Genomic DNA, 26,013 nt, shown 5'->3' on the forward strand with positions numbered 1-26,013 from the left:
GCTAGCTCCAAAGAGTTGTCGTGATCTGTCAATTCGACGTGTCTCTCAGGGCAGACCCAGGAGGCAGCCCCTGGGGCTCTCTGGCTTCAGTTTGCTTTCTCGGCCCCCGAGTTCAGACAGCCAAAGAGATAGAAGATTTTCCCGTAGCTTTGTTTTAGTTCCTAAATTCAGATCCAACCAGCATTTCCCAGGTGCCATGAACCCACCCTTTGTCCTGCGATGGTCCTTGATGGCCCATCTGATCTGGCTAGTCCTGCTGGATGGGTGGCAGACCAAGGGCAAACATTTTCACTGTTATAAAGCAAAGTCAGGACTCCTGGGTTCTATCCCTGGCTCTGGGAGAGGGTGGTGCCTAGTGGTTAGAGCAGATGGTGGCTGGGAGTCAGGACTCCTAGCTTCAATTCCCACCATTGGGCCTGTGAGCCAGACTCCCAAAAGCCCTTGCAGCAGGGAACAGGAGCCTTGTAGAGTAGGGTGGGGGAGAGATCACCACCTTCCTCCTCCTGGCAATGCCACCCGCCCCCCGCATCCCTGCTGCCAGAGAGCTCTGACAACACCCCCCCCATACCCGCCCCCCCCAATCCCTCCCTCGTTAGCTCCTGCCACCTGCTCTCCCTGGCAAGGCTGATGCAATCGGAGAAGGGGTGGACGTGGCTGTTCCCTGAGGCCGTCGGCTGCTAGAGCAACCTGGGCTCATGTCCCCGGGACCCAGGCAGGGCTCCCCCAGGGCAGGGCAGCTGCCGCCTCATTAGCCACGGCTGTTTGCCAGAGATGGGCAAGGAAGGGGGGGGGGCCTCTCCAGGCTGCCACCACCTGCTCCCCCAGCTGGTTGGCACCAGGCAGCTCCCAAATCCGCCCTGCCCTCTGGGGCGCCCTGGCTCCAGCCTTGGCAAGGGCTGGGTGAACTTCATGGGGGTCAGGGTGTGGGAGCAGGACTCCTGGGTTCGATCCCCCGCTCTGGGAGGGGAATGGGGTCTGGTGGTTAGTTCAGGGGGGCTGGGTCCCACACTCTTGCTGTGGAGGTCACAGGAGACTTTGAACCTCTTTCTCCTGTAACACCCCCCCCTCATTTGATGCGTCCTCCAAGGGACTGGGCCAGATGTTTGTTCATTTCCACTTTCTCCCCCCTTCTTTCCTCTCCCTTCCATTAGCGCCCCACCCCATGGCCTCTGAGTTTGCCTGTCCTCAGCTATGACCTGGGGGCGGGGAACAGAGACCCCACGCCCACCCTGGCATAGGCAGGTCAGGGGTTCAGCAGGCTGGGGCCCAGGCTGCGGGGGGGGGGGAGGGGGGGAATGAGTGGAGCAATGTCGCCCTCTCATGGCCAGTCTCTGCCATTACAACAGCGTGCTCTTGACTCCCAGCTGGGGGAGCAATGCCGGGGGCTCAGTTCCAGCTGCCTCTGGACTCCGCTGACGCCTAAACACTGACCCCTCCCCCGTGGCCTCCTCCTACCCCCTCATGGCTCCATCTCGGGCCTGGGACATCAGATTGGCCAGGACACCGGGGTTCTTTCATCTTTGACACCAAAGGCACCCTCAGGGTAACATCTTATCAGAGAACTCCCAGGAGTCACACACCCCCCAGGAATCTGCATCCTGGGGCATGGGCACCAGGAGTCACCCCCCAACCCCTCTGAGGGGTCCATGCCCTGGGGCACAGGCACTAGGGGGAGGAGGGAGTGGGTCATTCCAGCATCTTCTCCCTCCCATTGGGGAGTCTTTGAACCCGACTTAGTTTTACCGGGTGACTCCCCTGACCCCTCCCTGCTCCCCCTTTGGGGGCCGCACGCTGGGTCCCCTGGGGCAGAGTCCTCTTGACTGATGAGCTTAGAACCCCCAAAAGGAAACGTGTTACCTGTTACCCTGCAGGACTCCCTGCCACAGGAGGCAGCGCAGCCAAGGGGAGCTGGGATGGGTGGGCCTGAAGGAGGGCTCCCTAATTCCCCCCTTCTCTCTTTATACCCCTCCTCTTGCCATCCCACCTGTCCCACCGTACCCCCTCCCGCTTGCCTCATTCTTTCTTACATCCATTCCTTCTTTCATGCCCTGCTCTTCTTTCTTTCTTTTGTTCTTTCTGTTTCTTTCTTCCCTTCTGGCTTCCTTTCATGCTGTTCTTCTTTCTCTCTCCCTCCCTTGCTTTGTTCTCTCCCGCTCTCTGCGGTTCTAGCTGTGGGACGGAGCTGGAGAGGCTGTTACAGATGAAATACCATCAGGGAAGCAGGTCTTCCTGGATATTTATTACTCCGCTCTTTGGACTTTCAGCCTCGGCTCGGATACAATAGCGAGCAGAACAATGAGGGGCCCACAGCCTGGGGCTCTCAGCCCCCCAGGAAACCCCCTCCACAGAGCTAATGTGGTTTGGGCAATTATCCTGCAGTGCTTGCTGGGAAAAATACCCCCAAGCCAAACCTCCCCCTCCCCCACACCCAGCCTGCCACAGAGACATGATTGTAACCGGCAGCATGGTGGTGAGAACCCACAACCCCTGAGTGTGTGTGGGTGCATGGAGGGAGGGGGTGTAGATTGGCCTGTGCTGACATGGGCGTGCGGAAAGGGGGGTTTGTCCATGGAGGGGAGTGCAGGTGTGTGGGAGGGCATGTGCGAGGGGGGTGGAGCTGTATGTAGTAAGCGTGGGTGGGGGGGTGAATCTGCACACACAGGAATGAGTAGGTTGGGGGTTGTGTGTCTGGAACCTGGAATCACCTTCCCGATGGGCCCATCTACCCTGGTCTCCTGGCTCCAGCCACTCACACCAGCTGCTTCAGAGGCTGGTGCAGGGAGCCCCCTAGAGGGAAGTGATGGAATAACAAGCCTAGATGGGGCCCTTTACCCCTTTGATCAGCGCCCGGGGTTCTAGCCCTGATTTCACGTTTTTTCTCCTCCCGGGGATGCTCTGGTGACCCAGCCGTGCCCGACCTGTCCTGCTGCATTTTTGGCCCAGTCTCATTCTGTGGCAGTGGGTTCCACAGGCCAATTCTGCACCCTATCTAAAGCAGTCCCTTCTTTCAGCCTGGTCGTGGGTGCCCTGGGCCCCGTGTTCTGATCAGGGCCCAGCAGAGGGAATAGTTTTCACTCTGGGCTCAGGCTGAGATACTCAGTGGGACGGGGTGAAAGGCAAGACAGCCCTGGGGATGGTCTGCCCTGGACTGAGACACCACAGAGACCTCCAGCCGGGCAGACGTACATCACACCTTGCAGATGGCGCTTGTTCGGTGCCATCTCCCCCTTTCACAGCTGTGGAAACCAAGACACTGAAACGGGAATGGGTTTCTGCACGGCGACTCTGTATCAGGGCTGGGAATAGAACCCAGGTGTCCTGACCCCCAGCCAGCTCAGCCCCACTCTAACCCCTAGGCACCACTTCCCTGAGCTGGGAATAGAACCCAGGTGTCCTGACCCCAACCCCCTGCTCTAATCCCTAGGCACCACTCCCCAGACATGGAAATAGAACCCAGGTGTCCTGACCCCCAGCCCTCCCCACTGTAACCCCTAGGCACTACTCCCCTGAGGTGGGAATAGAACTCAGGTGTCATGATCCCAATCCCCCTGCTCTAACTCCTAGGCACCATTCCCTAGACGTAGGAATAGAACCCAGGTGTCCTGCCCCCCAGCCCTTCCCCCCTCCCCGCTGTAATCCCTAGGCACCACTCCCCTGAGCTGGGACTAGAACCCAGGTGTCCAGACTCCCAGTCTGAGGCTTAAATGTGCTGCCTTTAGGACAAGATGTAAAACCAAGGCCCTGATCCCCTGAAGCTAACTGAAGGCTCCCCCCTAACCCCCGTGCCTTCCCCATGTGTCTCACAAAAGTCAGGGCATGAAGCCCAGCTTCCTGGCCCCATCCCAAGGCCAGCCATCTCCTCGTGTCCTGACATCCCTCTCCTGCCCAGCCCTGCGCCTGTTTCAGCCAGGGTTCTGCACTGCCCTGACACACCCCAGAAGTGGCTGCATTTCGGCCCCATTATGTAGCATCGCTACGGGACTGTCTTTAATTTAACGGCCCCCGGGCCTTCTCTCTCCCCCCAGGTGCAATAACCGGACGCAGTGCGTGGTGGTGGCTGGATCGGACGCCTTCCCGGACCCCTGCCCCGGAACCTACAAGTACCTGGAGGTCCAGTATGACTGTGTCCCATACAGTGAGTCCCATTCTCATTGCTCTTTACAACCATGTCCGGGTCCGATTTGTTGGCTTCCCTCCTCGCTGTGAAAAACCTCCCACCCAAAGCAGGGGGAGACCCCCCCCCAGAACCGGCTCCCTGATCCCTGGCGCTGGGGGGAGAACTTGTGGGGGGGAATGACCGGGGCCAGGGCTAAAGGATTTGGGTGCCTCGCTTTGGCTCTATCCTTTGGGGGAGAACATGCCACGGGGGGTGTGGGGAAGGGAGATGCTAATGGAGGAGCTTCTCCGCCCCCTGCTGGCCCCAGTGTGGTGCTAGGGGGCACTGTGCTGCAAGGAGAGGGGGGCTCGCTAGGGGGTGCGCCCCCCTCGCAGTCAGTGCGGGCCCCAAGAAGTAATAGAGAAGCCGGCAAGCCCCGGGGTGCGGGAAGGGCCGGGGCGTATCGCGTGCCTCGCCGCTGACGGGGCTGGACACAGACAGACCCTGCGGTTCCCTCAGCCTCTCCAGCCGGCGCGGCCCAGCGTCACCCCTAGAGGTCGCCTCGCGTCCCAGCCACGCCTAAGGCTACCCAGCAGTACCCTGCCCATCCCAAGGGGGTGCTGAGGAGCAAGGCTAGGATGGGGCCTGCCCTGCTTGTTCCAGGGTCGGTGGGGGGGAGATTGTGCCTCTCCCAGGAGGGGGCTGAGTGGGGAGAAGTGATTGGCGACCCACGTGTCCCCACGTGGTGGGAGGGGAGTGGGGTCGAGTGGTTAGACCTGTGGGGGAGGGTGGAAGTCAGGACTCAGGTGGGAAGGATCCTGGAGCTACATTGGAGGAGGGCGAGTCCTTCTGGGGCAGGTTTCAGGCAACGGGGGCCCCTGGGCTGGGCTGGGTTTGGGGAGCACCTGCCCTAGGCCAGAGCAGAGTCGGGGTGTGTGTGTGTGTGTGTGTACATGAGTGTGCTCCGCACGTGTGTGCATGTGCTCCCTATGTGCTGTGCGTGTGGATGTGGGCACATGCGTGAGTCTGTGTGCACACGTGTGTGAACATGGGTGTGTGCTCTGCATGTGCACAGACCTCTCTGCCCCCACTCAGCTTCCCTTCCCAACACACACCCAGCGGTGTCTGAGCCGAGCCATCGGAGCCGCGGGTGTGTTGGAACCGGGCCAGGCTGACAGTCCCCTACTCCTCTTGGGCCTGGGAAATTCCCTCCTGAGGAGCAGGTCCTCCTGCGTGGAAACAGGAAGTGGGTTTCAGGGAACAAACAGGAAGTCAGGGTTGGAAAAAACAGGAAGCGGGTCTGGAAAAAACAGGAAGTCCCGCCTTGGCAGGCTGAGCTGGCTCTGTGACAGCTCCCTGGCCTCCAAGGGAGGCAGGTCTAGGGTTGCCAATTTTGGTTGGGAATATTCCTGGAGGTTTCATCACATGACATAATCTTTAATTACAAATTAATCTTTAATTCCTGGAGACTCCAGGACAATCCTGGAGGGTTGGCAACCCTGGCCAGGTCCCAGCATAGACAGCAACAGGAGGTGCGCTGCACCCCAAATCCTGACTCTGTGCATTGCTCAGCGCCTGCCCCCACTGGGTCCCCCAAACCAGAGGTACCCTGAAGGGATCCCGGGAGAGTGACCCCAGCTCTGGAGTGCACGGTGGGATCTGTGCTCCAGCCCATCCAGGCCCACTGGGGGTCAAAAGAGAAGGAACAGTGGGCGGCGGGGGTGGTGGGGGGAATGAAGCCAGCGCCGCTGTCTAAGGGGGCCGGTTTTGGGGCGCCTCTCTCCCTCTGGGTCTGCAGCAAACATCCCCTCTCCCCTCCCTGCTGCTTTGCGTAGCGTGAGCCAGGGCGTGTCATTTCCAGGGTCGGGGGGCGTTGCTTCCTGTTGTTTGACCCACTGTCTTTTTCCGGGGGGCTGGGCTGTGGGGGGAGGGGAGCCCTGGTAACACCTCCTTTGGTTTCTCCTCGCAGACAGAGCCGGAGCCGAGAGGCGGGCGTCAGCGTCCAGCGCATCCTCTTAACCGATTTAACTCCAATTCCTGTTCCTTTTCCTTTCAGCTCCGCAGCGGACGCACCCAGACAACCTCCCTCATCTCAGGATATAACTGACTCTGCCCCACAACAGCACGGGGGCACCCAGCTGAGACTGGGCTGGGATCTCAGACAGGCAGGGCTGCGAGCGGGATGGGGCTGGAGAGAGGGCTACGCAGGAAGGGTGGGGGGCCAGCACAAGGGGGGATGGATGGCAGGGAGGAGCGACGGAGCGTGGAGAGGAGAGAGCTGCAGAGATGGAGGGCCGGAAATCGGAGCCTGCTGGGCTCCGCTGATTTACCCCAGCAAAGGGCCTGGCCCTGCGGTCCCAGCTGAATGAGTTTTCACGCACATGCATGTAAACGCACACACATGTACCATTGCACACAGATGCAGGTGTATACACTGCACATGTGTGTACGCTGCATATGTCTATTCACGGCACAAACGCACGCCCCCAGATGCACACGCCTGCACATTGCATACGTCTGTACCCTGCACACACGCACGCCCCCAGATGCACACGCCTGCACATTGCACACGTCTGTACCCTGCACACACGCACGCCCCCAGATGCACACGCCTGCACATTGCACATGTCTGTACCCTGCACACACGCACGCCCCCAGGTGCACACGCCTGCACATTGCACACGTCTGTATCCTGCACACACGCACGCCCCCAGGTGCACACGCCTGCACATTGCACACGTCTGTATCCTGCACACACGCACGCCCCCAGATGCACACGCCTGCACATTGCACACGTCTGTATCCTGCACACACGCACGCCCCCAGATGCACACGCCTGCACATTGCACACGTCTGTACCCTGCACACACGCACGCCCCCAGATGCACACGCCTGCACATTGCACACGTCTGTATCCTGCACACACGCACGCCCCCAGATGCACACGCCTGCACATTGCACACGTCTGTACCCTGCACACACGCACGCCCCCAGATGCACACGCCTGCACATTGCACACGTCTGTATCCTGCACACACGCGCGCCCCCAGATGCACACGCCTGCACATTGCACACGTCTGTATCCTGCACACACGCGCGCCCCCAGATGCACACGCCTGCACATTGCACACGTCTGTATCCTGCACACACGCATGCCCCCAGATGCACATGCCTGCACATTGCACACGTCTGTACACAGCACACACGCACGCCCCCAGGTGCACACCCGTGAATGTTGCCCATGCCCGCACTCACACCCGGTATCCGAGAGGCAGAGAATTCCTGTCTCTGCCTCCTCACCATGTGGCTGCCCGTGTCAGCTGGGCCAGATCCAAGCCGTTGGGATTTGGCGTAGGGTTTATCCCTTGCCCGTTTACACCAGCTGGGTCCCTCTGCCACTCCTTGATTTCCATTCCCATCTGCCGCTCCTTCCTTGGGAGCAATGGAAATTGACAGGTTCCCCCCACCCCCCCACTCCCACCCGTTCATGCAACACATTTCAAGGCGACATACGCGCTGCCCAAATGCTTGCCGGGTGGCATCGCTGCAGAGGATTGGCCACCCCTCTCCTCACATTTCAAGGCGCGGCTGTTCTCCTGGTGCTGGCTCGGTGCCCACCATCTGCTCTCCCCCACGCTGCCACTCACCCAACAGCCAACGTCAGCAAGGGACAGGCGAGGTTCGGGGCGTGGGACTAGCAACGAGAGAGAGAGCGGGGGTGGAGGCGGATTCGGAGCTCCGCAACACTGGTATGACGGTGCTGAATCCGGATCTGGCTCTCAGTTACGCTGGGGTGTAAACCCGCAGTGGCTCCCTGGAAGTCCAGCTCTGCTCCCCCCTTGGCCAGCATGGAAAGCAGGAGTTAGTGCCACCAAAACCAGAGTGTACATCCAGAGTAACTCGGAGGCCGCAAAATCCTGCTCTCGCTTACACCCAGGTGTAAATCTGGAGTCACTGCCTGGAAGCCGGACTCTGATCCCAGTTACACCAGGGTGCAAAGCAAGAGTTAACTCCAGCCAAACCAGATTCAAACCAGAGTAACTCAGATGAAGCAAAATTCTGCTCTCGTTTACACCAAGGTGTAAATCTGACGTCACTCTCTGAAAAGCAGATTCCCAAGTGGGGTAAACTGATGTAGCTCCATTGACTTTAATGGCTCTACACCCGTTTACACCAGCTGGGTATCTGCTCCTCCGATTTCATGGACTCAGGGGTGTAAATCCAGAGCTACCTCACAGTGGGTCTGGCAGAGCAGGACAGCGAGCGGCTTTCTCAGCTCCAGAGCCCCCTGGCTAGTGTCAGAGGCACCTTCTGGGCCTCGTGCTGAGGCAGAAACCAGTTGGCAATCACTGGGAAGTGGGCGCATTGGCCCCAGGTTTTCCCACACGGAAAGGAGCACGGCCAAGGCAGTGGGGCCGACTGAGGGATCTGGGGCAGAAGGGGCCAGATCCAGAGCTGGCGTAAAGCGATGCCACACCATTGGCGTCGCTCGTCTGCTCCATCCCTGCTCGGGAGGGTCCAGCCAGCCCAGGCCGGGGACCAGCCCGTCCTGGAGTCCCCAGCACCAGGAGCTGAGACCCGGCTGTCAGGGGGTCCCTGGCACCTGCTGCTCCCCACTGCGAGGGCTCACTGGCCCACTGACTAGCCCAGGGCTCAGGGATGCACTAGACCCGGGGTCAAGCTGCTGCTGTGAATCGGGCCGAGCGGGGCCTTGGTCTCCCATCGGCCAAGTGATGCCTCAGCCATGGGGCTCTTGGCCCTTCTGGGAGCTCGCCCGAGGAACCGTCCCAACCAGGGTTTCATCAGAACCGAGCCGGGGCCCGTTTTGACCTCTCTGCATTTTTTAAATGGCGAGGGAGAGATCTGGGGAAAAGCTTTCAGCCAGCTCAGCTGCGTGTGCAGAGTTTGGGCCTCTGCCCGGCCCTGGGCGTAACACTACGGGGGCCGGCATCGGCGGGAGAGCGGAGAAGGAGGCAGCACGGGCCAGTGACTTCTGAGTCAGGACTCCTGGGTTCTGTTCTCAGCTCTGAAAGGGCAGGGAGCCAGGGCTAGATCCCAGGAGTCCAAGCCCAAAGCTGGGCATCACCACGGCATTGTGGGAAGCAGCTGTGATTTCGTAAAGCTGCATGCCCAACACGTACCCCCAACTCCCTACTGCTTAACCGCGAGGTGGAGCATGATGGGAGTCGTGCTAACATGAAGCAGAGCATGATGGGAGTCACGCCAACCCTACCAGGCCTCATTCAATTCACCACGACAAAAGCGTGCTTCGTCCGGCGCCTTCTAACTCACCCCCCACCACCATGCAGCTCCTCCTCTCTCTCTGCGCTCCATGCTGCCCCCTGCCCTCTGATTGTCCCTTCCTGCTCTCCCGCGGGGTGCCTCAGTGCTGTTGATCTTTGGGGGTCAGGGCAGGGCAGGAGTGCAGAAAGCGGGGAGATGGGGGAGGGGGACGGAGGGTGCGTGTCGAACTCCCCGCTTTCTTCCTTTGCAGCTGCCTCCGTTCTAACCAAACGGCCTGTTTTCCTTCTTCAGGTGCCAATTGTCCTTGTGTTAATTGAATGCCTCTAATTTTGGTTGGGTCTTTTTGTTTGTTCGTTTTTCTTATCTATTTAATTTATTTTGGAGGGGGCAGGATTATAAAAATATAATTGTTAGAACTGTGCAAACAGAAAAAAACCCAACCCTTTTCTCAGCCCTCCTCCTCCCCCCCCCTTCTTTTATTTCCTGTCACATTGTTTCTTTCCCTTCCTTCCCCCGGGATCTCGAGGGGGCGCCTCTGTTTTTCCCACAAGGGATTTGTTAGTCATTGGCAGCAGCTGTGTATATTCCAGGCAAGGCCGGGGCTGCCTTTAGTCAGTTGGGTGAGCAGTTATTCCCTGGTTTATTATTATAGCAATGCCTAGAGGCCTCAGCCAAGACCCAGGCCGCCCCATTGTGCCGGGTGCTGCGCAGCCAGAGAAGCAGACAGCCCCCCTGCCCCAAAGAGCTTCCTGAAGCAGCCAAGAAAAGGGGCACAGGCCCATTCTGATTCCTTTGCTCTGTCCCCCGCCCCATACACACACAGACACCCCGCCTGGTTTACAGCATCACCAGCCCTGAACGGTCCAAAATCCAGTCCCCAAAAGCTTAGAAATCATTAGATTTCATCATCAGCTGGCTCTGCCTAGCTGCCGTCTGCTTCGGGAGCCTCTCCATCTCCGGGGCTTGTTTCCGTGCAGTCACAAGGGCTACCCATTGAGGGGCAGATCCTCCGCTGGGGTTGGGCCGTTCTGAGCTGTCGGGCCAGCCAACATGACGGGGGGCTGCCCCAGGGCTCCTGAGAGCTACACCCCTTGAGCTAGAGAGCTCTCTGGCCTGGCCGTAACAGACTCAGCCCTCAGCAGAGCGGCACGGGGGACCCGTCGCCCACAGCCAGCGCCCGTGTGTACCAGCCGACAATCTCGCCCCAAGCTTTAAGCCCCAGGTCTCGTGCGGCTCCGTAGGCAGCAAGGCAGTTCGCCCCTGCCCCGACATCCCCCCCCGACCCCACAGTGTCCCCAGAGCTGGGCACCGATTTGCCCCTCGCCCTGGCACAAACGCATGTGGCTGGAGATTTCTACCTGGCTGGTTTGCTCTTTGCCGCTGAGCAGATTGTCGGATATTAATTTCTGGCTGGAGCTGTTTTTTCCCCTTCCCAAGCACTATTTTTAACTTGCTTCCCCCCTGTATTTAATATCCTCCCCCTCCCCCCGCCAGTCCCCTTTTCACAAGTTCACCAGCTTGGCAGTACGGCTGCAGCAGGATGCCGAGGAGGCCAGGCCCAGGCCAGCCCTCGGGGCTCCCATGGAGCAAGGCAGGGCCCCGCCCCACACCGCCCCACTCCGCCTTAGTCCCATGCCCTTCCAGAGCCAGCCCCAGTGCGGGAGCTCAGCCTGGCTTGCTGTCAGCGCCACCCCACAGAACTCGCCGCCAAGGGCCGCGGGCCTCTGCACTGTGGAGAATGGCCGACCCCAGAGCGTGACCAGTGATGGGCAACGAGGGGGTGAGAGTCAGATGTTAGCACTGCTAGATTGTCAGTCTGTGCATCTCCATACACACCCCTCTGTCTGTCCATCCAGCCCCATACACACCCCTCTGTCCATCCAGCCCCATGCACACCCCTCCCTCCATCCATCCATCCCCATGCACATCCTTCTGTCCATCCAGCCCCATGCACACCCCTCCATCCATCCCTCCCCATACACACCCCTCCATCCATCCCCATACACACCCCTCTGTCTGTCCATCCAGCCCCATGCACACCCCTCCATCCATTCATCCATCCATCCCTCCCCATACACACCCCTCGATCCATCCATCCAACCCCATACACACCCCTCCAGCCAGCCATCCCCATACACATCCCTCTGTCTGTCCATCCAGCCTCATGCATGCCCCTCTGCCTGTCCATCCAGTCTCAAACACCTGATCCATCCATCCCCATGTACACCCACCCATCCTTCCCATACCCACCCCTCAATCCAGCCAGCCCCATACACTCCCTATTTACTCTCAAACACCCCTCCTCTGTATCTACTCAGCCTCATACACAGCGCTCTATCTATCCTCACACACCCGGTATCCATCTGTCTATCCCCTTTCACCCCTTCTGTCTACCCAGCCCCATACAACCCTCTGTCCATCTGTCAGGCATCAGTAACCTCTGTTGGGGTAGAATTCCCAAGGTGGCAGGACCATAAGCCCAGCCCAGGCCCAGCTCCTCAGACCTCCCTGTCCTTCGGGTCATGCCTCACACTCAGGCCTGAATACACGTGTAGCAAAGGAGCCCCTGGCAGGTTGGGGTGTGAACCCCGGTGTCCGTCCTGGCCAAACGCCAACCTGGAGAATTCCCTCCTCTCTGCCTGAACTGCACTGAAAGCTGTCATCAGACAAAGAGGGACCAAAAGTGGTGGCCCCTAGAGGGGAAAGGCCCTGTGTCCCATTCCCTGCCCCCTGAGCCAGCCAGCCCCTGCCCTAGTGTAAGATCAGAGCCGGTGCCCCCTAGAGAGGAAAGGCCCCATGTCCCATTCCCTGCCCGCCAGAGCTGCCCTGGGGTCAGATTGGAGCCAGCCCCCACCCTTGCCCCACAGAGGAGGAACTTTCCATTCAAAGTGTAGTTAAAAAACAAGGTCATTTGTATTTAATTGGGGCCAGAGCTCTCGGCACAAACAAGCCACAGCGCCACGGCCGGTGCTGCTCACACTGACCCCTGGATTTTGGTGGAGCTCTGTGCTGTTTCCCCAGGCTCTTCAATGGACTCAAGCAGCCATTTGAGGGCTCTGTGGGCTCTGAGCTAGGAGGGCAATGTCCACTGCTAACAGGATCAAGAAGGCAGCGTGGTCTAGTGGCGAGAGCACTGCACTGAGACGCAGAAGAGCTGGGCTCTATTTCTGGCTCCTCTGGGTGAGCTGGGAGGGGTTGTGTCCCTGCTCTGTGCCTCAGTTTCCCCACTGGTATATGGTATATGGTGTTAGGATGCTGACCGCCTTTGTAAAGCATCAGGAATTATCGTCACAGGGCGGAGGCATCAGAGAGCAAGGAGCAGATGGAGCATGGTCGAGGTGCAGTGGGGCGTGGGAGGGCTGCGTCTGAGCAGGGGATGGGGGGCAGGCCCGTCAATCATGACAGAAACAATCCTGGTTTACAGAGCACAGGGGGTTTTCCTCAGTGGGGTAGGAGCTTTCAAAGGTGATGAGAAAGGAAGCTGGGATTCCCAGCGCATCTGGAAGTGAGAGACGAGGGGCTTTGGGACAGGGACCTAGGGGTGTGATGGATCTGTGCCTAGGAACCAGGCTGAGTTGCAGAATGGGGGTGGGGAGTATGAGGCTAGATAGGCAGTGGGGGTGTATGGAGAGAGAGCGAGGTGTATAAGTCCACGGTGCCCCCACACCTCGAATCTTCCCTGCAGTTCCGGTCGCCCCATTGCAAAAAAGGATATATTGGGACTGGGGAAAGTGCAGAGAAGGCAACAAAAATGATCAGGGGGATGGAACAGCAGCCGCATGAGGAGAGATTAACAGGGCTGGGACTGTTCAGCTTGGAAAAGAGACGACTGAGGGGGGATCTGATAGAGGGCTGTGAAATCACGGCTGGGGCGGAGACAGTGTCTAGAGAAGTGTTATTGACTGCTACATAGCACAAAGTTAGGGCTCACCCGATGTGATGAGCAGGCAGCTGATTTAAAACAACCCTAAGTATTTCTGCAAGCACCACACAGTCCGCCTGTGGAATGCGCTGCTGGGAAGGCCAAAAGGATAACTGGGGTCAAAAATCCATCGGAGGTGTTCCTGGAGGACAGGTCCATCAATGGCTATCAGCCAAGCTAGTCAGGGACGCAGCCCCATGCTCTGGGTGACTCTAAAGTACACTTTTGATGGCCAGAAGCTGGGACTGGATGACAGGGATGAGTCACTTGATAATTGCCCTGTTCTGTTAGTTCACTTTGAAGCACCTGGCACCAGCCTCTCTCAGAAGACAGGACACTGGGCTAGCTGGACCGCTGGGCTGACCCAGCATGGCTGTTCTTATGAGATAGATAGATAGATAGATAGATAGATAGATAGATAGATAGATGAGGTGTATGGGGATAGATAGATAGATAGATTAGATTAGATTAGATTAGATTAGATTAGATTAGATTAGATTAGATTAGATTAGACGAGGTGTATGGGGATAGATAGATTAGATAGATCTGATCATCTACTCAGACCTCTTGCATGTCCCAGACCAGGGAATACACCCATTTAGATCTAGGGTGATGAGTGGGCTGATATTGACAAGAGCGGATTGGTGTCAGCTTGAAGCTAAGCAACAGAAGATCAGCAGTTGAGGGTGGGGGCGGATGTCTATGGGCCACCTGGGCCTCTTAATTCAGCTAAGATCCCAGAATCCTGGTTCTTTTGACTGATCGATCAATCTGTCTATCCTCATACACCCCCTCTATCTATCTGTCTATCCCCATACACCCCCTCTATCTAACTGCCTATCCCCATACACATCTATCTATCTATCTATCTACCTATCTATCTATCTATCTATCTATCTATCTATCTATACCCATACACAACCATCCATCTGTCCATCCCTATCTATCTCCTACTGTCCTTTCTGTTCCTGGGGTGCTCAGAGTTTTGCATTTGGGGTTTTTTTTTTAATTCTTATAATTTTGGGTTGTTGCGACATTTCTTATTATTTTATTATTTGCATTGGGGCGGGGGGGAGTTCTTGATGTTTCTCTTTCCAAGGGCGTCGCTGCTGGAGCAAAAACCCATTGAATCCTAAAAACAAATCAAACCTGATTTATAAAATCCTCCAACAAAAATCCAACACACGTTTTTCTCTCTCTCTTTGCCTAAAACAAGCAACAATTTTAACAATTAAAAAGGGCGGGGGGTGGGCTCTGAAATGGGGGTCGGAAGGGTGGGGCGGAAAAAGTTGCGATAAAGAAAAGGTTTCTTTGGGGCGGGGGGAAAAGCAATTTAATCTCTTCTCTCTTTTTTTTTCTCCTTTCCTTGCACTTTTTTTTTTCAATCTATTTTTTTTTCTTCTTTCTTCCGATGCTTAAAGTAGAAGTGGAACAAAAAGGTAAACAGAACATTACCCCTGACCCCCTAAACCTAACACCTTGTTATATTCTCTGTGGCCATATTAAATGTGAATTCCGCCTCCTCTGATCCTACCCCGACCCCTCTTTCCCTAACTTTCCTTTTTCCTCCCAGAACCTTCCCTCTCCCCCCCCTACCCTTCCCCCCAATTTTCTCTCTCTGGTCTTGTTAATTCCAATTGGCCTCCCTAGCTAAAATACAGGCCCCTTTCGCCACCTGCCCGATGCAAAATACAAGCCACCAGCTCCAATCTGGAAAGGATTTTTGTAACCAAACTGGAATCCAAAGACTGATCCATGAGTCCTTGGCTCGCCTGCTCGTGGGGGGTGGGGGGGCAACTATTAATGTCTGCTCGACTTTTTACCTCCTTCAGGGGAACTAGTCATGGGGGCTTCCTCTCCGTCTTTTTTTAATCATTCAACTGAGTTTCTCTGCTCCTCTGTTCATGTTTCCATGGCAACCAGTCGGGTATCTACCTCAGTCACCGGCTTTCTCTTTCTCCTCTTGATTTCGGTTCTGTCTCTTTTTTATGATTATTATTTCCTAATTCCTTCTTCCCCCCCCCCTCCTAACATGGAATTTTAAAAAAAACATGGGTAGTATGAGCGGGGAGGGAGCTGACGGGTCAGATGGGCTTATTGATTGATTTTTTACAAAAAGAATTCCATCAATTTGATTCCAATCGGCAAATTCGCTTTTCGACTCACTCTCCTTCGTGGCCAGGCATTGGGCGGGGTGGATATCCACGGATTTGGGTGCTTACATTCGTCCAGCCTGGGCGTGCCACTATCCCTTCTTTGGGACAGCGCGCGACCCTGTGCGTAAATCCCCATGACATCAAGGGGACTTTCACTCCCGCTGAAAGTTATCTCCTTCCCAGCAGTAGTATTTATTATTCATGATACACAAGGAGTCTTCGAACATTAGAACAGAAGCCCATGCTTAAAGTTAAGCACCTGCTTTACCACAGTGCCGATTCAGAATTTTTCCCCACACCCCCACGCAGGAGCTCCTAAACCTCTTGGGTTCTTTTCCTAAAAGTGACGACTTTCATTTTCTTTGACTTTGTCTCATTCCTCCCGGCTTGTCCTCTCTGTTAACCCCTGGAACGCTATGCTAACGAGATGACGCTCAACTAAAAAAAACACCCCGATTTGTTTATATATATATTTATGTCTACACGTATATATATATAAACCAGCTTTTTAACACTAGCCATAGTAATCTGGTGGGTACGTTTGTTTGGTTTTTGTTTGGTTTTACTAACCACTTTAATATGGAATTTTATGTTATTTCTTTTTTTTTTTGTTCCTTTATTTCTTTTCTTCCGATAAATCCAGGGGTTGGGATTCTTCTTATTTTTTTCCTGCCTGTTAAAAGAAATTAAATTAAGCAAAAGCTGCACTCAGGGTCTTTAACTCGATCTGTTATTGCCAGAAGGGGCGGGGATGCAATCGATTTTATATTTATATATATATTTTAATTTGACCATCTCAGCCCTTTGTGGAGGTTTCTAGTTTAATGTAAGTACCAGGGCAGGGAGAAAACGAGATTTTTCTAACGAGCATTGGGGCTGTCAGAGGCAGCAGTAGGAAGCCAGTAAATTAACAAATTGATAATTGCTTAAGAGACCACAGCAAAAAAAAAAAGCCAGGCTTGATTCTTTCCAATCCATGTTTTTCTCTCCTTCTCTCGGCTTATTTTGTATTTCCAAATGCACTGGGGTGGGGAGGGCGGGGGCAGATATATATTTATTTTTGCTGGGGGGGCTAAACGTGCTTTTTTCCCACAGGTCCAGCAAGGATCCCATGGTTCTGGGGCGTTAAAAACCTTCCTGATGTGGCTTTTTTTGTTTAAGTTGATTGCTTCCTTGTCCATTTCGGCCCCGGCTGCCTCAGACTGTGGACAGCCCACTCCCATCCCCTGTGCGCCCAGGAGGGATAGAAACCAGCTAACCCACCCTCACCCCGTCTTTAACAATGTGTTTCTCCTCCTCCTCCTCCCGCCAGGAGCCCTCCATCCATCCCACCTCACCACCCCCAGCCTGGGCTGTGGGGCCAGCCCAACTGAACCTGTGAGTCTGAGAGAGGAGCCTATGATCACCCAGAGTGGGACAGGAATGGGGTCAGATCACACCGCTGGGGCTAGAGCCCCCAGCATGGCCCAACCCCCCCCCAGCACCCGCGCTAAAGAGCAACTCTGCTGGTTTGCACTAGCTGTAGATCCTTTATCCCTCCATGGCCTGTGCCACAAGAGGGCAACGCACGCAACCGCACACACATACTCAGATGGGCATGCACAGAACACAGGACACCCTGCACACATGTGGCAACATGCATGCCTGTGGGAACACGCACACACACGCCACCGGAACACCCCCCCATGCGTGTCCGTGCACACACAAAGGAACACGCATGCAAACATGCCCGCACACACGGGAGCACATGCATCGCAATATACGTACCCATGCACACAGACTCTCTGATTGCATCCCCCCATGCAGCTCTCCCTCGACTCTCAGAGCATTGGCCTGGATTTACCCCTAGCTCCGGATCTGGGTTTACCCCAGGCCCAGGGAACCTGGGCAGCAAAGGTGGGCCGAGGGTGGCACCCGATGATTGAGACGGGAGTGGGCGGGTTACAAATTTCAGAGCAGGTGCAAACACTCCGGAACTGCCCCCCAACCCCTGGCTCCGAGGAACCAGCGCCAGCTGGCTAACATCAGGAACTGAGGGCATCCCCAGCACTGGCCTCGGGGCAGGTAGGGGATGGCAAAGGCAGGAACGTCTCCCCTCTTCCCCCAGGCATGCATCCCTGTCTCTCTGCTGCCCCTGGCTGGCAGGAACTGGGCAGTGCATGAGGCAGGTTGGATGGGAGCCGCTCTAGGGCAGTGCAGGGAGCAGGTGGGGTTGAGAGCAGGGAAAGGCCCAGGGCTGCCAAGGGCATGAGGATGAGCCCAGAGGGTCCCCACAGCTGGAGCTCACAGGTTCAGGGGGAAAGGTCCCACATCCCGCTCCAGCTCGTCCTACCAGGCTCTTCCCCCCCCCCCGCCCCCGCTGCCACCCCCAGCTCGATAACAACCTTCTGTGCTGGCTCAGATCCCGGCTGGAGACCCGCATGTGTGTAACTCCCATCGGGGTTCAATGGACACACTGGCCATGCTAATGCAGGAGGGACACCCCGGCGTGGGGCCTGGACCTGCCTCCCCCAGCTGTAATGATTCCATGCAGGGGGGGATGGGCCTTGAGCAGGTTAACTCAGAGCTCAGCCCCCTGCTCTGCCCTTTGGGGGGCGCGGGGAGCTGGATCAGGCTGTCAAAAGGAAAGAGGCATCCCGCTGAGTTGGTAAGGCTGGAATATGGACTAGATGGGGCTGCCTGGGATTAGATTAGATTAGATTAGATTAGATTAGATTAGATTAGATTAGATTAGATTAGATTAGATGGGGTGTCTGGAGTAGGTGGATTGCCATCTCCCCAGCTTTCCCCCATCCTCCAAATTAAATGGGAGTTTGCACCTAAGCACAGAGTAGGGTCAGCGGTGACTTGATCATAGCACGTGGGGAGGACGGAGCCAGGAAGGAAATGTGGCCCAGCGGTTAGGGGCTCGAGATCCAGGGTCAGCTCCCTGCCAGACTCCCTGTGTGACGGGGCAAATTCCTCAGTCTCTCTGGTTTGTGCGGTGGTAGCACCCAGGTGCCCCAATCACAGCCCAGGGCCCCATCATGCCAGGCGCTGTACAAACCCACAGCAGAAACTAAGAAATAATAACAGGTTTCAGAGTAGCAGCCGTGTTAGTCTGTATTCGCAAAAAGAAAAGGAGTACTTGTGGCACCTTAGAGACGAACCAATTTATTAGAGCATAAGCTTTCGTGAGCTACAGCTCACTTCCTCAGATGCATACCGTGGAAACTGCAGCAGGCTTTATATATACACAGAGAATATGAAACAATACCTCCTCCCACCCCACTGTCCTGCTGGTAATTGCTTAACTAAAGTGATCATCAGGTGGGCCATTTCCAGCACAAATCCAGGTTTTCTCACCCTCCACCCCCCCACACACACAAATTCACTCTCCAGCAGCAGAGGGTGGAGGGTGAGAAAACCTGGATTTGTGCTGGAAATGGCCCACCTGATGATCACTTTAGATAAGCTATTACCAGCAGGACAGTGGGGTGGGAGGAGGTATTGTTTCATATTCTCTGTGTATATATAAAGCCTGCTGCAGTTTCCACGATATGCATCTGAGGAAGTGAGCTGTAGCTCACGAAAGCTCATGCTCAAATAAATTGGTTAGTCTCTAAGGTGCCACAAGTCCTCCTTTTCTTTTTAAGAAATAATAGTACTTGCCTCTCACAAGTGTAGTGGGAGGACCGATCTATTAACGACTGGGAGGTGCTCAGCTACTGTGTGAATGGGGCCATAGAGCTTAGGTAGAGGGGTGATGTGTATGGAGATGGATGGAGCGAGCAGGGGGAATGAGGGTGGCTGAATAGAGAGGTGGGGGTGTATCAGGATAAGTACATAGAGGGGAGTGTACAGGGATAGGGATAGGTAGATGGAAAGTCTGGGGATGGATGAATAGGTATAGGATAGGTAGGGGGTGTATAGGGATGGATGAATAGAGGTGTGTGTACAAGAGTATATGGGGGGAATATGGGCATGGTTGGATAGAGGAACATATACAGCGAGAGGTAGAGGCTGTCTGTGGATGGATGAATAGAGGGGGTGTGTACAGGAATAGCTGGGAGAGTATGAGGATAAGTGGTTGGAGGGGCATGTTCAGGGATAGGTAGGGGGTGTATGAGGATAGGTGGCTAGAGGGTATGTTCAGGGATGGGTAGGGGGTGTATGGGGATAGGTGGATAGAGGGGTGTGTACAGGGATCGGTAGGGGTAGATGGGGATAGGTGGATAGAGGGCTGTGTACAGGGATCGGCAGGGGGTGTATGAGGATAGGTGGCTAGAGGGTATGTTCAGGGATGGGTAGGGGGTGTATGGGGATAGGTGGATAGAGGGGTGTGTACAGGGATCGGTAGGGGGTGCATGGGGATAGGTGGATAGAGGGGTGTGTACAGGGATCGGTAGGGGGTGTATGGGGATAGGTGGATAGAGGGGTGTGTACAGGGATCGGTAGGGGGTGCATGGGGATAGGTGGATAGAGGGCTGTGTACAGGGATCGGCAGGGGGTGTATGAGGATAGGTGGCTAGAGGGTATGTTCAGGGATGGGTAGGGGGTGCATGGGGATAGGTGGATAGAGGGGTGTGTACAGGGATCAGTAGGGGGTGTATGAGGATAGGCGGGTGGGGGTGTGTACAGGGATGGGCAGGGGGTGTATGAGGATAGGTGGATAGTGGGGTATGTAGAGGGATCGGCAGGGGGTGTATGGGGATAGGTGGATAGAGGGTATGTTCAGGGATGGGTAGGGGGTGCATGGGGATAGGTGGATAGAGGGGTGTGTACAGGGATCAGTAGGGGGTGCATGGGGATAGGCGGGTGGGGGTGTGTACAGGGATGGGTAGGGGGTGTATGGAGATAGTGGGGTATGTAGAGGGATCGGTAGGGGTAGATGGGGATAGGTGGATAGAGGGCTGTGTACAGGGATCGGCAGGGGGTGTATGAGGATAGGTGGCTAGAGGGTATGTTCAGGGATGGGTAGGGGGTGTATGGGGATAGGTGGATAGAGGGGTGTGTACAGGGATCGGTAGGGGGTGCATGGGGATAGGTGGATAGAGGGGTGTGTACAGGGATCGGTAGGGGGTGCATGGGGATAGGTGGATAGAGGGGTGTGTACAGGGATCGGTAGGGGGTGTATGGGGATAGGTGGATAGAGGGGTGTGTACAGGGATCGGTAGGGGGTGCATGGGGATAGGTGGATAGAGGGGTGTGTACAGGGATCAGTAGGGGGTGCATGGGGATAGGCGGGTGGGGGGGTGTACAGGGATGGGTAGGGGGTGTATGAGGATAGGTGGCTAGAGGGTATGTTCAGGGATGGGTAGGGGGTGTATGGGGATAGGTGGATAGAGGGGTGTGTACAGGGATCGGTAGGGGGTGTATGGGGATAGGTGGATGGGGGCATGTACAGTGATAGAAACGGGGCTAGGTGGATAGAGGGGTATGTACAGGGAGATGGGGATAAAGGGGCGTGTACAGGGGTAGATGGAGATGGTTGGATGGGTGCATAGAGGGGCGGCGTTGGTGGGGCAGACAACCCATTGTGTCCAGTTGCGGGGGCCTCGCTGAAAAGAGGAAGGGGGATGGGGCGAGATGCAAGGATGACTGGAGGCCTGGAAACCTGCCTTGGCGAGAGCATGGAGGAGCTTCAGCTCCAGGCTTATGGGAGAGCCGGGCCGAGGTGACTCGATCACAGCCACGGGCAGCGAGCAGGGGGCTGGTCAGTCTCCCCGACAAAGGCAAAGCAAGAGCCAGCAGCTGGAAGCTGAGTAAATTCAGACTGGAAACACAGGGCTTGTTTTTAGCTCTGATGGGGAATTACCCGTTGGCTTAATGGCGAAAAGGCTGGGGCGGGTTGTCCCTCACTTGAGCTAGACGGACACTGTGTCTAGGGAGAGATGGGGGGAGGCGGTGAACAAGGATAGATGGATGGACAGACTGGCCCAAGGGTGAGCAGCAAACCCAGATATGGAACCCAGGGGTCCCGATTCCCAGCCCGTCTGCTCCATTTACTAATCTCGCTCCAGGAGACTGTTTTGTGATTAGAGCGGGAGGGGCTGGGAGCCAGGACTCCTGGGTTCTGTGCCTGTCTGTGGGCGGGCAGAGACCTCCCAGGGTCGTGTCGCCCAGTCCCCTCATGCCAAAGGCTCCTGCTGTGATTCTCATCGGTCCAAACACCCACAGCAAGGGGCAGGCAGCAGGTGCAGTGACCAGGAGGGGGTAAATTCCTCCGGGGGCCAGCAGGGGGTGATGTAGCTGGCAGTCTGGGTCCACCAGGGAATTATTGCCGGGAGATTCCCTCTGCCATACGTGCCAGAGCCTGACGTGCGGCTGCAGGGCGCAGGGCTCCCAGCTTGGCATAGCCAATTGGACTGGAGCCTGCTGGCCCCACGGGCACTCGGCCCATCCTGCACGCCAAACCAGAGCAGAGGATTCGCTTGGCGCTGGATCGGGCCCCTCCAAGCCCCGGCGATGCCGGGATGGCTGCCGGCCACGGCCCTTTCTCCATCCCGCCCCCGCCACAAGGTGGTGTCTGCAGCGGGCGAGGGATAAATGGGCCCCATCTGGGGGAGGCAAATGGGAGACGGGCTGGGCATGGATGCAGGGGGGTGTGGGGCCCCCAGGGCCAGCCGCCCCACCCTGACAGGGTGCTTGATCCCCCCCCCTTACACTCCCACCCCCAAGGGAGGCAGTGCCATTCGTACTGACTCCACCTCCGGTTGACTCTGTCTCCCCCTCTGGCCGCCTGGGGATTTGCGTCCAATCCCGTCCCGTTCAGCACCTGCGATCGCTGGTGCGGATCCTCTGCTCTGGCCCGTGGCTTCATTTCTTTCCTTGCAGCACTAACCCACCCCACCCCCGTTTTCTTCCCCAGCCTCTCTCCAGCTGCCCGGACACACCCGGAGGACGGTCGCGCCTGCCCCCCGCCCCCCACCTTCCCCGCTCCGTTTTTCTCGCTAACAGCTTTTCCTCTTGGCTCAGAACCCAAGATCCTCCCAGGGTCATGTCTGGGTCGGGGGGGGGGTCTGCTCACTGTCTCACCCCACCCCCTCCATCTCCCCCGGCTGTCACTTCACCACCCCACCCCATGTGCACCAGTTCTCATGACTCATGCTGATCTGAATCAAACCTGGCTGTTAAGGTCACTCCAGAGGCATCCAGGGTGGGGCGAGATGTGGGAGCGTGGGGGGGCCTGGGGCTGGGGGTGGGGAGCAGACCAGACTGCTTTGATCTTCTGTCGTCCTTCCATCAGCTGTTCGTCCCAGGAGGGAATCCGGCACCGTCTGCTAACCCCACAGGCTGCTGATCCCAGAATCTTTCCAAGGGGCAGGATCTCTCTGCAGGGCTCTACACTAACCCTTCCCTGCCCCCCAGGGCCATGGGACACCCCCTTAGCCCCCCACGCCCAGCGAGACGTCAGCTGGACACAGGATCCCAACCGGGGCTCTGCCGCTATTCCTTTTGAATTGGCAAAATGTTGGATCTTTTGCTTTGCTTATTTTTCATTCCAACTGTGTGTCCCCACCCCCAAATCGGTGTCACTCCAACCAATGTGTAGGAACAGGGGCTAGAGGGGGACGCGTCCATTACCCACCCATCCCACCTTCCGAGGGGAAAGGATTTCTCGCCTGAAGAATATCTGGCGACAGAGGGAGAATCTGGAAGAATGTTAACCAGAGGGGAGTGGGGTCTAGTGGTTAGAGCCAGGGGAGGGGAGCTGGGAGCCAGGACTCCTGGGTTCTATTCACAGCTGTGGGAGTGTAGCCTAGTGATTAGGGTCAGGGGCTGGCCATCAGGATTTCTAGATTTTATTCCTACATCCTCGAGGAAGTGGGATCCTAGTGGAGAAATTGGAGGGGCTGGAAGTCAGGACTCCTGGGTTCTATCCCCACGTCTTCCACTTACTTCCCTTTGAAGGAAGTCACTTTGTTCCTCCGTGCCTCAGTTTCCCCACCTATTAAGATACAGATTATAGTGCTGACCTGGCTCCCAGCCAGGAGGGAGACTCAGCTAAGAGCTAGGCAGGGTCCTTCCAACCACCGGCTGATTGCTTGCTGACTTTTCACCAGCATTCTTCATTTCCCGGAGCTAAGCTGGGGTCCCTCCAAGAAACCCTGCACCACAAAGCTGGGGACCCGAGTCTGTGCACCCTGAGGCCTGGGCAGTCATTGGCAAATAGGCCAGATCTCATCGCTCCATTGGAGTCCATGTGACCCTGCCCAGCAGAGGGTCTGCCCCTCCCAACAGCCCTTTCTGACGCGGTGGCATTTCACCCGCACTTTGTGCCAGCGTAAATGAATCACCCCCGGTGCAGGGTGGCAGGGACCCGGCCGTGTCCCGTGGCATTCGGGCTGGCTGTGAAACCAGACCTGGTTCCAGCAGGGCCTGCCCGGCCCATGCCCGGTCCCTCGACAACCGGGGCGGCTGACCCCAGCTCTCTGGAGCAAGTGACCACGCTGTCTTTACGCTGAGATCGGCAGGCCACACCCTTCCAAAGTCTTTTCTTTCTTTAGATCTGGGTTCCCCCTCCATCCCCTGTCCTTCACAATGCCCCCCCAGCCTTCCCACGCCCCCCAAAAAGTACCCCCCAAGCACTCTGCCCAGTAACAGAGATGAATCACCCATGACTGCAGCTGATCTGGGAACCGAGAGTTGATTTTCATTCCTCCAGCCAACAGCCTGTTACAAATTTATTCTTTCTTCTCTTTTCTCTCTTCCTTTCTCTCTCTCTCTCTCTCTCTCTCATTCTATTGCTCACTCACTCTCTTGATCCTCCTCTTCCTCCCTTCCCACTTGCCCCAATCTCCCTCCCCTCCCTGCTCCCTCCCCCCCCCAGTATTCGTTTGCCCGGGGACCCTACAGAAGGTGCTGGAGGCCACATCCACCCACGAATCGGAGCATCAGTCCGGCGCCTGGTGCAAAGACCCACTGCAAGCTGGCGACCGGATCTACGTCATGCCGTGGATTCCCTACCGGACGGACACGCTGACGGAGTACGCCTCGTGGGAGGACTACGTGGGCGCCCGCCACACCACCACCTACCGCCTGCCCAACCGCGTGGACGGCACGGGCTTCGTGGTGTACGACGGGGCCGTCTTCTACAACAAGGAGCGGACCCGCAACATCATCAAGTACGACCTGCGGACCCGCATCAAGAGCGGCGAGACGGTGATCAACACGGCCAACTACCACGACACCTCGCCCTACCGCTGGGGGGGCAAGACCGACATCGACCTGGCGGTGGATGAGAACGGGCTGTGGGTCATCTACGCCACCGAGGGCAACAACGGGCGCCTGGTGGTGAGCCAGCTCAACCCCTACACCCTGCGCTTCGAGGGCACCTGGGAGACGGGCTACGACAAGCGCTCGGCCTCCAATGCCTTCATGGTGTGCGGGGTGCTGTACGTGGTGCGCTCCGTCTACGTGGACGACGACAGCGAGGCCGCCGGCAACCGGGTGGACTACGCCTTCAACACCAACCTCAACCGGGAGGAGCCCGTCTCGCTGGCCTTCCCCAACCCCTACCAGTACGTCTCCTCCGTGGACTACAACCCCCGCGACAACCAGCTCTACGTCTGGAACAACTACTTCGTGGTGCGCTACGCCCTGGAGTTCGGGCCCCCCGACCCCAGCACGGGTGAGCGCAAGCCACCCCCCCCCACTGGGCACCGCCAGCCCCTCGGGGGGCAGGGCTTGTGAGGGAGGGGAAAGACGGGCAGCACCCCTAGAGCTAGGAGAGCTGCCCCCAATGGTGGGGTCACAGCCCGGCCCCCACCAGTGCGGGAACCCAAATGTCTGCTCTCCTCGGGTGGAGGAGGGGGCGCAGCCCTTCAGAACTTGGGGGTTTGGGGGCTATTGCGGGGGAGGCTCATAGCAGTGGGGGGGGGTTGGCTGGAGATGTCTGGGGGTTGGGGGGGCCACTGGGGGACCTCGGGAGGGCTCAGAGCTCTGTGTGGAGTTCAGGAGGTGGAGGGTCTCAGTGAGGGGGTTTGCAGGGGGCGGTGGGGGGCTCCAAGGGAGTCAGAGTTATGGGGGGGCTCTGTAGGATTTGGGCGGGCTCAGAGGAGCCTGTAGAGGAGTCTGGAGGGAAACTGTGGTGGATCATCACTGGGGGGTGGATCTCTCATGGGGAGGGGCCCACAGGGGCTCATACGGGGGTGTCTCAGGGACTTGGGTGTGTGGTGTCAGGGGGCCTGGGTGGGGGAGAGGGTCTCAGGTGTGTGTGTGGGGGGGGCTGTTGGAAGGGTCAAAAGGGGGTGGAGCCCAGGGGGGCAGGTGGAAGGGGTGCAGGTGGTGGGCGGGAGGGATTACCAGGGAGTGTGTGGGGACTAAAAGGTGTGCAAGGGGGGGAAATAGGGGTGTGTGGGAGGGGAGGGAGGAGTTCAGGGTTGTGCATGATCGTGTCTGGGGGAGGGAAACCAGGCATGTGCAGAGGGTCCATGGAGCCAGGGGATGTTCAGGTTGGGGGTTCCCACGGCTGTGCGTGGGGATGGGGGGCTTTGGGTAGAGGGTTCCCAGGACCATAGCGGGGGTGGGGAACTGGTGGGGGGTTCCCAGGGCCATGAGGGAGTAGGGGACTCAGGAGGTTCCCAGAGCCATGGGGGCAGACTTGGTGGGTT

General features: G+C 57.1%; 1 protein-coding gene across 5 annotated transcripts in view; it reads left to right on the forward strand.

The window, feature by feature from the left end:
• ADGRL1 (adhesion G protein-coupled receptor L1) overlaps positions 1 to 26,013 on the forward strand; it is a 105,603-nt gene that overhangs the window by 59,294 nt on the left and 20,296 nt on the right. For 4 of the 5 annotated variants that reach the window (XR_012155691.1, XM_073318301.1, XM_073318297.1 and 1 more), the window contains exons 4-5: positions 4,026 to 4,135; positions 24,231 to 25,031. Coding sequence is in view for 4 of the 5 variants with exons in the window: in XM_073318301.1 (XP_073174402.1) it covers positions 4,026 to 4,135; positions 24,231 to 25,031 (911 nt within the window). In the remaining variant the exon portion in view is untranslated. The remainder of the gene's footprint in view (positions 1 to 4,025; positions 4,136 to 24,230; positions 25,032 to 26,013) is intronic. The other variant, XM_073318300.1, reaches the window with a different exon arrangement.

Source organism: Lepidochelys kempii, chromosome 20 (assembly GCF_965140265.1).
Source record: "Lepidochelys kempii isolate rLepKem1 chromosome 20, rLepKem1.hap2, whole genome shotgun sequence".
Taxonomy (NCBI): domain Eukaryota; kingdom Metazoa; phylum Chordata; order Testudines; family Cheloniidae; genus Lepidochelys; species Lepidochelys kempii.